General features: G+C 37.5%; 1 protein-coding gene across 9 annotated transcripts in view; it reads left to right on the plus strand.

Annotated features, from left to right (window-relative positions):
• Positions 1 to 14,445, plus strand: part of DDHD1 (DDHD domain containing 1) — an 89,466-nt gene that overhangs the window by 57,251 nt on the left and 17,770 nt on the right. For all 9 annotated transcript variants that reach the window (XM_059695660.1, XM_059695681.1, XM_059695606.1 and 6 more), the window contains 2 exons: positions 11,704 to 11,966; positions 13,550 to 13,625. In XM_059695660.1, coding sequence (XP_059551643.1) covers positions 11,704 to 11,966; positions 13,550 to 13,625 — 339 coding nt within the window. The remainder of the gene's footprint in view (positions 1 to 11,703; positions 11,967 to 13,549; positions 13,626 to 14,445) is intronic.

Consider the following 14,445-nt stretch of genomic DNA (forward strand, 5'->3'; position numbering starts at 1 on the left):
ATCCAAAAATTTTTTCTTTTTTTCTTCTTTTATCTTTCTATTGTTTTGTTGCTGTTTGCTTGATTGTTGAGCATATTGTTTTTTTTGTTGTTGTTGCTTGTTTTTTTGTGTGTGTCTGTGTGTGTGTGTGTGTTTTAGGACTTGTTGTGAGGCTGTTTAGCTTTTTCTTTTTCTTTTTTTCTGCTGGTTTTTCCCCTCCCTCCTCCCATCCCCCCCGGTTATTTTTATGCTTCTGTTTTCCCTTGCCTCTCTCGATATTATTGGTTGTTTCTAGTTTGCATTCATCTCCAGGGAGCTGTTGCTGGAATTTGTTGGGATTAGTGGCGGTTCTATAGGAGTTTTCTCCTCATATTAATAGTCTCTTCCCCTCTTCCACTTCATTCTCTCTTTTTGCTCTTTTTTTTTCTTTTCTTTTCTTTTTCTCCCTTTTATTTTCCCCCCTCATTTTTCCCAATTTCATTTTTGCACTCCTTTTTTTTGGGTCCCTACTTTTCTTTTTTCTCTTTTATCTTTTTCTCTTCTTTCTTCCTTATCCCCTAATTCTCTTAATTCGGGTGGTCACCTTTATTTGGGGTTATTAATATCGTGAATATATTTGTGTTTAGTGCCTGGTACGTGGTGCCTTGTTGTGTTGTATTTTGTGCCTTTAAATCAACGCAGCAGATCAAAGCAACAGCAGCCTCCTGAGCACCACACCCTCTGTCTGAGGAACAGCAGCTGTACGTGAAACCTCCCCCCACCAGCCAGAAGAGCCTCCACAGCTGTGAACAGCACCCACCAGAGGAGCTGCTGCCAACTGAGGAGCAGCTGCTACCGCAACCGCCCTAAGAGCAACCACAGCCCAAGGAGTCACTGCCACCCAGAGAGCAGCTACTGAATGACTCAACGTCTAGATATGTCAGTGAGATCAAACATGGGTAGACAAAGAAACCCCCAAAGGAAAGAAAAAGAGGACTCGCCAGAGAAGCAGCTAAATGATACAGAGGCATGCAACATGACAGAAAAAGAATTCAGAATAAGGGTCCTAGAGTGCATAAACCGGACGGAGGAAAATGTCAACAACTTATGCAAGAAGCTAGAAGAAACAGATGAAAAAGTCAACTACCTATGCAAGAAGCAAGAAGAAACAGATGAAAAACCCAATAACATATGGAAGAAGCTAGAAGAAACAGATGAAAAAAACCAACAACTTAAGTAAGACCCAAGAAGAAATGAAGAGTGATATAGCTGCAATAAAAAACACCATTGAAAGTATCAATAGTAGACTAGGAGAAGCGGAGGACCGAATTAGTGAATTAGAAGACAAGGAAGCAAAACACACCCAAAGTGTACTGCAATTGGAGAAAAAAATTAAAAGACAGGAAGAGAGCCTAAGGGAGCTTTGGGACAACATGAAACGAAACAACATACGAATAATAGGGGTGCCAGAACAACAGAAAGATGAACACGGATTAGAAAACCTATTCGAAGAAATAATATCAGAAAACTTCCCTGAGGTGGGGAAGAAAAAAGTCACACAAGCCCAGAGAGTCCCAAACAAGGTGAACCCGAAAAGACCCACACCAAGACACATCATAATCACCATGGCAAATGTTCAGGACAAAGAGAGAATCTTACAGGCTGCAAGAGAGAGACGGAAAGTTACATACAAGGGATCTCCCATTAGACTGTCAAATGATTTCTCAACAGAAACACATCAGGCCAGAAAAGAATGGACGGAAATTTACAAAGTGATGCAAAGCAAAGGACTGAATCCAAGAATACTCTATCCAGCAAGGCTATCATTCAAAATTGAAGGGGAAATAAGAAGCTTCACAGACAAAAAAAAGGCTAAGGGAGTTTATCACCACCAAGCCAACAATGCAAGAAATGCTAAAGGGACTGGTGTAAAAAGAAGAACTAAAAAGCCCAGAAAGAAAACAGCCACACACAAAAAATAGAAATGGCTACAAACAAGTACCTTTCAATAATAACTTTAAACGTAAATGGACTAAATGGTCCAATCAAAAGACATCGAGTGGCTGAATGGATAAAAAAACATGACCCATATATTTGCTGTCTACAAGAGACCCACCTCATTAGAAGGGACTCACACAGACTGAAAGTGAAGGGATGGAAAAATATCTTTCAGGCAAATGGAAATGAAAAAAAAGCTGGGGTAGCAATACTTATATCGGACAAAATAGACCTCAAAGTGAAGGCCATATCAAGAGATAAGAAAGGCCACTTCATAATACTAAAGGGATCAATACAACAAGAGGTTATAACCCTGATAAACATATATGCACCCAATGCAGGAGCACCCAAATTCATGAAAAATCTCCTGGAAGATATCAGGGGAGAGATCGACAACAATACAATCATAGTAGGGGACTTTAATACACCACTGACATCACTGGATAAATCCGCTAGACAAAAACTCAGCAAAGAAACAGCAATCCTAAATGACTCACTAGATCAGATGGACTTAATTGACATCTTCAGAACACTTCACCCCAAAGCCACAAAATATACGTTCACCTCAGGTGCTCATGGGACATCTTCAAAAATAGACCACATATTGGGTCACAAACAAAGTCTCCCCAAATTCAAGAAGATTGAAATCATAAAAAGCATCTTCTCAGACCACGATGGCATAATATTAGAAATAAACTACAATAAAAACAACCCCAAATACTCAAACACTTGGAAGCTGAATAGCATGTTATTAAATATTGATTGGGTTAACAATGAGATCAAAGAAGAAATCAAAAACATCATGGAAACTAATGACAATGAAAACACTACAATCCAAAACCTATGGGACACAATGAAAGCAGTCCTGAGAGGGAAGGTTATAGCTCTACAGGCCTATCTCAAAAAACAAGAAAAAAATGGTAGTAAATCATCTAACTCTACAACTCAAAGAATTAGAAAGACAGCAACAAGAAAACCCTAGAGTGAGCAGAAGGAAGGAGATAATAAAGATTAGAGCAGAAATAAATGACATAGAGACCCAAAAAAACAATACAGAAAATCAATGAAACCAAGAGCTGGTTCTTTGAAAGGATAAACAAAATTGACAAACCTCTAGCCAGACTCACCAAGAAGCAGAGAGAGAGGACCCAAATAAACAAAATCAGAAACAATAGAGACGAAATAGCAACAGACCCCACAGAAATACAAATGATTGTTAAAAATTACTATGGACAGCTCTACTCCAACAAACTAGACAACCTGGAGGAAATGGACAAATTCCTAGAAAAATACAACATTCCAAAACTCAATCAGGAAGAATCCAAAAATCTAAATAGGCCAATAACTATGGCAGAAATTGAAGCAGTCATCAAAAAGCTTCCAGATAGAAACCAAGATGGCGGCATAGGTTAACGCCGGCGATTGCTGCCCTCGAACAACCACTTCAGAGATATAACTAAAGGACAGAACAGACATCATCCAGAACCACAGGAAGGCTGGCCGAATGGAAATTCTACAACTAGGAGGAAAGAGAATATCATACCCAGACTCAGAGGAGGCGCAGTGCTGAAGTGAAATACTCAGGTGCGGAGTGCGCGCGTGTGGAGCGGGCTGGCGGCAGAGGGCGCGGTTGTTGTTTTCAATCGGGAGGGAGTTTCAGACTCTGAGCTCCAGATCCGGGCGAGTCTCTGGGGACCCAGACTCAAACGGGAGAAGCGGGACTGTCTGGCTTTGGTAGGAACTCAAAGGCAGCTTTCTCTCCGAGGTTTGCAGCCGTTGCTGGGACTCTGAGAGGCAGAGCCCCTGGGGAAGGAACTGAGAGCAGCCATAACTGCTTGCTCCGCCCTCCCTGTAGATCCCAGGGGACCCGCCCCGCCCAAGCCCTGTGCAGAACCATTTGCCAGATAGCCTCAGGCAAACGCTAGATTAGCACCGCCCTAGAGATCCAGCACAGAAGCCCTCCCACTGCAGACACAGCGGACTCTCATAGCCAGTTAGCCTGGAGGTCAAATCACCCCCGGTATTGCCAACATCAATCAAGGCTTAAAGGCAACAAGACTGCGCACAAAGACCACTAGAGGGTGTACCAAGAAAGCATAAAAAATGCGGAGACAAAGAAACAGGACAAAACTGTCAATGGAGGATATTGGGTTCAGAACCACACTTTTAAGGTCTCTTAAGAACCGTCTAGAAGCTGCCGATAAACTTAGTAAGGCCCTCGAAAAGACTGGTGAGACTGCCGATAAATGTAGTGAGATCCTCAAGAAATCTAATGAGACCCTCGATGTTGTGATAAAGAACCAACTAGAAATTAAGCATACACTGACTGAAATAAAGAATATTATACAGACACCCAACAGCAGACCAGAGGAGTGCAAGAATCAAGTCAAAGATTCGAAATGTGAAGAAGCAAAAAACACCCAACTGGAAAAGCAAAATGAAAAAAGAATCCGAAAATACGAAGATAGTGTAAGGAGCCTCTGGGACAGCTTCAAGCGCACCAACATCAGAATTATAGGGGTGCCAGAAGATGAGAGAGAGCAAGATATTGAAAACCTATTTAAAGAAATAATGACAGAAAACTTCCCCCACCTGGTGAAAGAAATAGACCTACAGGTCCAGGAAGCGCAGAGAACCCCAAACAAAAGGAATCCAAAGAGGACCACACCAAGACACATCATAATTAAAATGCCAAGAGCAAAAGACAAAGAGAGAATCTTAAAAGCAGCAAGAGAAAGAAACCCAGTTACCTACATGGGAATACCCATACGACTGTCAGCTGATTTCTCAACAGAAACTTTGCAGGCCAGAAGGGGATGGCAAGAAATATTCAAAGTTATGAATACCAAGAACCTACAACCAAGATTACTTTATCCAGCAAAGCTATCATTCAGAACTGAAGGTCAGATAAAGAGCTTCACAGATAAGGAAAAGCTAAAGGAGTTCATCACCAGCAAACCAGCATTATATGAAATGCTGAAAGGTATTCTTTAAGAAGAAGAAAAAGGTAAAGATAAAAATTATGAACAACGAACATGCATCTATCAACAAGTGAATCTAAGAATCAAGTGAATAAATAATCTGGTGATCATATTAGAATCAGGGACATAAAAGGGAATGGACTGACTATTCTTGGGGGGGAAAGGGGTGTGGGAGATGCGGAAAGAGACTGGACAAAAGTCATGTACCTATGGATGAGGACAGTGGGTGGGGAGTGAGGGCGGAGGGTGGGGCGGGAGCTGGGAGGAGGGGAGTTATGGCGGGGGGGGGGGGGAGAGGAACAAATGTAATAATCTGAACAATAAAGATTTAATTAAAAAAAAAAAAAACCTTCCAGCAAACAAAAGCCCAGGACCAGATGGCTTCACAGGGGAGTTTTACCAAACATTCAAGGAAGAACTAAAACCTATCCTCCTCAGACTACTACAAAAAATTCAAGAGGAAGGAACACTTCCAAGCTCATTCTATGAAGCCAGCATCACCCTAATACCAAAACCAGGTAAAGACAACACAATGAACGAGAATTACAGGCCAATATCCCTCATGAACATAGATGCCAAAATCCTCATCAAAATCTTAGCAAATCGAATCCAGCAGTACATCAGAAAGATCATACACCATGACCAAGTAGGATTTATCCCAGGGATGCAAGGATGGTACAATATCCGCAAATCAGTAAACGTGATTCATCACAAACAAATTGAAAGAAAAAAACCACATGGTCATATCAATTGATGCAGAAAAAGCATTTGACAAAATCCAACACCCATTTTTGATAAAAACTCTCAGCAAGGTGGGAGTAGAAGGATCATACCTCAACATAATAAAAGCCATATATGACAGGCCCACAGCCAACATCATACTCAGTGGACAAAAAATAACACCATTTCCCCTAAGAACAGGAACAAGACAGGGATGCCCACTCTCACCACTCCTGTTCAACATAGTACTGGAAGTATTAGCCATCGCAATTAGGCAAGAAGAAGAAATAAAAGGCATCCAAATTGGAAAAGAGGAAGTAAAACTGTCCTTATTTGCAGATGACATATTATACATACAAAACCCTAGAGACTCCATCAAAAAGCTACTAGACTTAATACATGAATTTGACAATGTAGCAGGATACAAAATTAACCCCAAGAAATCTGAGGCATTTCTATACACCAATAGTGAACTTTCAGAAAGAGAGATTATAAAAACAATTCCATTCACCATCGCACCAAAAAAATTAAGCTACCTAGGAATAAACTTAACTAAGGAGGTAAAAGACCGCTACTCAGAAAACTACAGGACGTTGAAAAAAGAGATAGAGGAAGACATAAACAGATGGAAGAACATACCGTGTTCATGGATTGGTAGAATCAACATCATTAAAATGTCTGTACTACCCAAAGCAATCTATAAATTCAATGCACTTCCCATTAAAATACCAATGGCATACTTCACAGATCTAGAACGAACTCTCCAAAAATTCATCTGAAATAAAAAAAGACCCCGAATAGCTGCAGCAATCCTGAAAAAGAACAAAGTAGGTGGGATCTCAATACCAGATATCAAGATGTACTACAAAGCCACTGTTCTCAAAACTGCCTGGTACTGGCACAAGAGCAGGCATATAGATCAATGGAATAGAATAGAGAGCCCAGAAATCGGCCCGAACCAATATGCTCAATTAATATTTGACAAAGGAGGCAAGAACATACAATGGAGCCAAGATAGTCTCTTCAATAAATGGTGTTGGGAAAATTGGACAGATATATGCAAGAAAATGAAACTGGATCACCAACTTACACCATACACAAAAATAAACTCAAAATGGATAAAGGACTTAAATGTACGACAGGAAACCATAAAAATTCTAGAAGAAGCCAAAGGTAACAAAATCTCAGACATATGCCGAAGCAATTTCTTCACTGATACAGCTCCTAGGGCACTTGAAACTAAAGAGAAAATGAACAAATGGGACTACATCAAAGTAAAAAGCTTCTGCACAGCAAAAGAAACCATCAACAAAACAACGAGAAAACCCACTGCGTGAGCAAACATATTTCCCAATGTCATATCTGATAAGGGCCTAATCTCCAGAATTTATAGGGAACTCATACAATTTAACAAAAGGAAGATAAACAATCCAATCAAAAAATGGGCAAAGGACCTAAATAGACACCTTTTAAAAGAGGACATTCAGAAAGCCAACAGACATATGAAAACATGCTCAAAGTCACTAATCATCCGAGAGATGCAAATCAAAACAACAATGAGGTACCATCTCACACCTGTCAGACTGGCTATCATCAGCAAATCAACAAACGACAAGTGCTGGAGAGGATGTGGAGAAGAAGGAACACTGGTGCACTGCTGGTGGGAATGCAGACTGGTGCAGCCACTATGGAAGACAGTATGGAGTTTCCTCAAAAAACAAAATGGAACTCCCATTTGACCCTGTGATCCCACTTCTAGGAATATATCCCAAGAAACCAGAAACAACAATCAGAAAGGATATATGCACCCATATGTTCATAGCAGCACAATTCACCATAGCTAGAATCTAGAAACAGCTTAAGTGCCTATCAGTAGATGAATGGATTAGAAAACTGTGGTACATCTACACGATGGAATACTATGCTGCTGTAAAAAAGAAGGAACTCTTACCATTTGCAACGGCATGGATGGAACTGGAGAGCATTATGCTAAGTGAAATAAGCCAGTCTATGAAGGAAAAATACCACATGATCTCACTCATTCATGGATAATAGAGACCATTATAAACTTTTGAACAATAATAGATACAGAGGCAGAGCAGCCTCAAACAGATTGTCAAACTGTAGTGGGAAGGCCGGGGAGGAGTGGGGGGCAGGATGGAGGGGTGTAAGAGATCAACCAAAGGACTTGTATGCATGCATATAAGCATAACCAATGGACATAAGACACTGGGGGGTAGGGGAGGCAAGGGGATTGTCAAGGGCGGGGGAAAAAAAGGGACACATATGTAATACCCTTTGTAAGACTAAGCAATAAAATAAAATTAAAAAAAAAAAAGAACAAACTATGTGCTTCACGTACTCACAACTATAAACCTACTTTTCACCACCCTGTATATAGTTTCCAGTACAATTTTTTGTCCTTAGATTTTCATCTTGTGATTAAGTGTGTATCTGTATGTCAAGGGCTACCATTTTTTTTAAAAAAAAGGAATGGACCTTTTCTTTTTTTAATCGTCACCCGAGGATATTTTTTCTATTGATCTTAAGGGAGAGAGAGAGAAACATGGATGAGAGAAAGAAACATCAGCTGATTGCCTCCTGCATGCATCTTGACCAGGACCAGGGATCAAACCTGCAAACTGAGGTACATGCCCTTGACTGGGAATCGAACCCTTTGGTCCGTGGACCGATGCTCTAACTGCTGAGCAATCAGCCAGGGCTAGACTTGTGTTTTTTAACTCCAGAAATAAGTGCAATTAGTATCAGATTATAGAAAATACCGAAAGGCTCTAGATGGTATTGTTTAATGGTTAGAGCATCAGCCTGCACACCCAAGGGTCTTGGGTTCAACTCCTGTTTAAGGACATGTACCTGGGTTGCAGATTTGATCCCCAGCCCTGGTAGGGGCAAGTGTGAGAGGCAGCTAATCAATGTGTGTGTTTCACATCGATGTTTCTCTCCCTCCCTCCCTTCTCTACTCTATCAATGGAAAATATATTCTCAACTGAGTATTAACCAAAAAAAGAAAAGAAAAGAAAGAAAGAAAATATGGAAAGGAGCACACTTGTTTACTAATGAAAGACTTTGTAATAACTAAAGCTGCCTCTAAAAAATAAAAGTATCACAAGGTGAACAGAAATTGCATATAATGTGAAAGTGATGGGTTTTAACTAAACTTTGTTGTGTTGATCATTTAGCAATATATACATATCTCAAGTCATGTTGTATGCCTTAAATTTATATAATGTTATATGTCAATTATATCTCAATAAAACAGAAAAAATGTTTTTAAATAGAAGTGACCACTGTAGAGTAGAGATAGTTATTGGGGTGGATGCTGAACAGCTTATCAGGGATGCTACTGAAGGGACTCATCCCTTCACCACAGTTTAAATTAGCTCATCTCCAAGGTTCCTCTTCACTCCAGATTCTGAGGTGCTCATGGGAGCATTCTAATTCATGACTGTGCAAATAATCACTAAAAAAAATGGTTAGAGAAAAAGTGTAGTGTATAAATCAGTACTTTGCAGGTTACACTCTCTGAGGACCAGTTTCTAAAACAGAACTAAAATCAGACTTTCAAAATAACATTAGAGAGCCATTGGCCCTTACTTCAGCCTTAAATAAAGTAATGTGAAAAATCAGAGACAACCATACTTCTTGCACACAACTGAACTCTCTTTTCATTTGTAAAAATGAAGAATTACAAAAAAATAGTTATGGCAGTATCTTGTCATTGTTATTTGAAAATTGTTTAATTGAATTCTATTGTAATTAAGAAACTTATAGTTTTATTTTAAAAAGAAATTTGTTTAATTGATATATATAACTAAAACTGTCTAAATAATTTTTTCTCATTAAAATTTCCTGAAGCAGGGAGGACAAAGGATTAATTATAGTCGTCAGCCATATTTTATGTGTTTGGATTTTCTCTTAAAAATGCTGGGATTTTTCCTTTTGGATTGATTTTCTTCATACATTTTAACTTTGGGGCAATGGTTATGAGATTTAAAAACTCTTAAGCTTTTGAAAGGCCATCTAATGCCTACTTTGTAAAAGGTTAGTTGACTTAATTAGATAATATTGTAGAGCTAATAAAATTAAGATTATATGATATATCATTAATCTTGGTCCAGATGTCCCAAATGAATATACTTGGTCACAAAGAGATCCTAAGGTTGGAGAATATAATTGGATCAGATAGGAAAAAGGAAACCTAATTAGAAAAACCTAATCAGAGTAGACTTTTTAGATACAACAGGGAGGTGGATTTCTCCTTTTGCTGCTAAGTGGATGATTTATTAAAGCATTTAGAGAAGTTGGTATTTTAAAAAACAAACAGATTAAGTACCTTTTGCCAGAGTACTTAAGTATATCTTTTAGTGTTTCTAGGTTTACATGGTAAGTTTCTTAAAACAAGGCCTTCAAAAGTAAAAGCTATTAACAAATGTTGCTTTTAAAGGAATTAATTTTTATCTAAACATTCACTTTTTCTACACCTTTAAATTGTAAATCAGGAAAATGATAAAAATGTTGGGTTTGTTGATATTCTTATCAAAGCCAAACCATTATATTATCAGAACTAAAACATTACATTATAGCTCACTTTGAACAGAGCATGTACTTTCATATCACACTACCTACTCCTGAAACTGTTTTGACTAGAATTACTGACAGCCCATGTCTTAGAAGGCTTTTATATGCATTTGCCACTAAAGCAGTAATTTTGGGATGGAGCCTAGTAATCTGTATTTAACAAGCCTTCTAAGTGATTCTGCCGCACATGGAAAGTTGGAGAACCGTTGATTAAAGCATGGAATTGTTTTGCTTTTCCTAAGAAAAAAATTAAAATGTCCAATTAAAGTAAAATGTTTGCATTTCACCCTAGAGAAAGGGTAGCTTATCATCCTTCCACATGCTACCAGCTCATCTTATCCTTTTCTTCCTTCTTTAGCTGAATATATTTCATCAGACCCAATACATGGTTTCAGTAGCTTTAACCAAACCCTCATTGTTGCTTGTAGAGTTCTGAGATGTCAACAAAGAGAACACCATGACTTCATTCATGTCACTGCTAATCCTGCTACGTATGAATGCTCAGATGATTTTCAGTTTGAGCAGGTAGAGAATGTTCAGTAAAATATGATGGAGTCATATTTGAAAATGGAAGTCACACATAAATAATATTTGTATGTTGGAGTAACAGCTGGTATAAGAAGTACCGAAATGAGAAATTAAATATCAAGCAGGAAATTTACCATTAATTATAGTACCCAGCAATGATAATGAAGAGTAGAGAACTGCCTTCAAACACAGGTCAGGGCCCAGTATGGATTTGAGTAACAAAAAAAAAACCTTTTTCTTCTGACTTCATTGCATATTTCAGCAATGTTTGTTAAAGCTAAATTTCAAAGAAAACAGTTGTACAAAGAAAAATGACTAAAATACTTCCCACATTATGAACCTCTAAACCTTAAAAAGCTCTGCTTTCCAGCCATGTAAAACAACTGTTTACTCGTATCTTTATTACCAACTTTTGGGAATTTTGAAATATCAAGTAGATCGATGTTAGCTTTTTCTTTAATCATACAGTGACATTTTATTCCATCATTCTTATCTAAATGCATAGTGTAATAATATATATACTACATTCGTATACCTGTTATTGTAAACTCAATTAAGGCCTAAAAATTACAAGGTACAAAAATTTAGAATTGCATGGAAGTTGCAGTGAAGGAGAAATTTCCAGGGGCTCTTTGAAAATCTAACTGGAATCTTCATGAACCTTTTTTGCTTAATGTACAGAACTGCTGGCCCATATCGCATGCTTAAGGATTATAAATGAATCTGTGTAATATCTGCCTTTATTCTTTAGTGATGATATGGATTATAATAATACATATCTTCATTTCCTGCAAGGTTTTAAGGCACCTGTGTTAATTTTAATAACCTAGGTATATTTGGCCAGTAATGTATGTTTAGAAATAGAGTTCAGAGTATCAGTGATTACTCTAATATGATAATGTTCTCTTATTTCAAACAGCTAGTTAAAGGCCTTCAGCAAGAGCTGAATCGATTATATTCCCTTTTCTGTTCTCGGAATCCAGACTTTGAAGAAAAAGGGGGTAAAGTCTCAATAGTGTCACATTCACTGGGATGTGTAATCACTTATGACATAATGACTGGCTGGAATCCAGTTCGATTCTATGAACAGTTGATGGAGAAGGAAGACGAGTTGCCTGATGAAGAATGGATGAGCTATGAAGAACGACACCTTCTTGATGAACTCTACTTAACAAAACGACGGTAAAATACTCTGGTATTCAAAATGTCTTCATGGAATTGCTGGACTTCTTAGGAGAAAACTTTAAAATTTTCATGATAAAGAAAAAGTACATTATTCAGGGTACAAAAATTACTAGATAACATGGCTAATCAAGGAGAGACTGTTTTCATGCTAATTACATGCATTTTCCTATAGCATAAAATAAATGGTTTTGTCATCTGCCTCTTTTTCTTTCTGTCTGTCCTTCACAGTTTCTTAGGAGTGAAATCTAAAACTTACTCCAAGCTGAGTCACTATGTAGAATCCTTTGTTAGTTTTACTAATCTTAAAGAATGCGCCCTTACCTATCTTAATCTTAGAAATAATTTTCAAGCCTTTTTTTTCTTGGTAAATCTGTTTTTGACAGATTTTATAATTATCTGATCACTTGTGGCCTTCTGGATACTATCGTTTAGTTTGCTACACCCCTCTCTTCATCGGTAGTTACATGCTCTTTCTTTGTCCTTTTAATAACTATCCAATCAATTTTAATAAAACAGTGAAAAATCACTCATTTTGGTAGTTAGCATTATATAAAAATCACCAATTTATATAATACCCAATTTTTACTCGGGAAGCCTTGGGTTTGTTTTAATCTTATGGAAGTTTAAGGGTTCTATATATAGTCTTAGCACCAGAATTGATACATAAAGTTTACCGTGGCAAAGTAATTTATAGTTTTGAAAGAAAATTTCATGTTGGCAAGCCTCAGAACGGCATTTTAGATATAAAATCCAGTAAGAAAAAAAAATTAACAGCTTATAAAATGAATTGCACCCTTTTTTTAAAACTTAGTTCTATTGTTTATTAAATGTAAGTAGATATGGAACATTTAATGGGAAAAATTGAAATAACTCAAATGTTCACTAGCAGAGAAGGGTTGAAAAAACTATGGTTCATTCATGCAATAGACAATTACACAGCTATTATAAAGATTAAAGTAGATCAGGAAGTAATGAAATGAAAAGATCTCTAAGATTCATTAAGTATAGAAAAAAGAAAGAACAATGTATATGGTATGAACATTTGGTGTGATTTTTTAAGGTATACATATATATATGTATATATGCTGTTTTTATTGTTTTTTGTTTGTTTGCTTGCTTTTTTGAGAGAGAGAGGAAGGGAAAGAGAGAGATAGAAACATCGATCGACTGCCTCTTGCACACCACCTACTGGGGATCAAGCCCAAAATCCAGGCATGTGCCCTAACTTCAAATCCAATAGGGACCTCTTGGTTCATGAGATGAAGCTCAACCACTGAGCCACACCAGCCATGCTATAAGTATGCTTTTATTTGCCTCACATTTTACTAGAGGATCCACCAAAAAATACTACTAACAGCAGGTATTATAAAGAGTAGGAATACTTTTACTAATTATTTTATAAACTTTTATAGACTTTCTGTACTACAGCAGGTGCATTTATTAAATAGTGTCAATAGGGATTGATTTTGAGGGATTAAATAATGGGCCTTTAATTCTTTATACTTTAGTGAACTAGTGAGCATTTAATATTTATGAAACCATAAATACAAATGTGTACATAATTTTATACTGCTTCCTAGGCTGAGAGAAATAGAAGAAAGACTAAATGGATTGAAAGCATCATCTATGACACAAATACCTGCCTTGAAATTTAAGGTAAGAAAAGACTGATGAGATTTTCATTATCTGTCTCACCATTTTTCCAAACAGCATTTGCAGCATGACATTATGATTCAGTGAAATCTAAATTATTTTTCTTTCAAATTAATATTTATTAAACACATATTATATGTTGGACTTTGCTAGTTTCTGGATTCTACAAAGAAAAAAAATGGACAAGACAGTTCCCCAGCCCTTAGGATATGTAACAGTGTTATTGGCAGTATGCAGAATGATGTATGTATGAAAAGGGGGTTTTAATTTTGGCTATAAAGGATTACAAGGAAATGACACTTATACTTGTTATCAATAAACTGGAATGTTGCCAAGTGGAGGAAAGGAAAAATGCTATTCTGTGTAAAAGAAAGAACATAAAGATATGGAGGGATATAACGTTAGTACCTCCAAGAAAAATGAAATAATCTCAAGTAGTGGGGGGAAAATAAGAGGCAGATCTGGGAAATGTTTAGTATTTAGAATTAAAAGCCTTAGTGACCAGCTATTTGTGGATGGTAAGAAAAATAAGTGGATGATTCTAGGGATGGAAAGCTGGCATTTCAAGCAATGAAAAGTATGTAACCAAAGCACAAGATGACACACGCGGTAAGTTTTGGAGCAGGTTGAGCAAACCAGTTGGGCTGTCATGGACAGGACTCAAGGCAAGGGGGCTGTGGAAGAGCTAGAAATAAAGAACTTATATTTGATATGTACAATGGGAAGCTTTATAGGGGTTTTGAGCACCAAAATGGAGCTGTCAAAAGCAAATAAATCAAAGCCCTAACTGGTTTGGCTCGGTGGATACAGCGTCGGCCAGAGG

This window comes from Myotis daubentonii, chromosome 1 (assembly GCF_963259705.1).
Source record: "Myotis daubentonii chromosome 1, mMyoDau2.1, whole genome shotgun sequence".
NCBI classification, from domain to species: Eukaryota; Metazoa; Chordata; class Mammalia; order Chiroptera; family Vespertilionidae; genus Myotis; species Myotis daubentonii.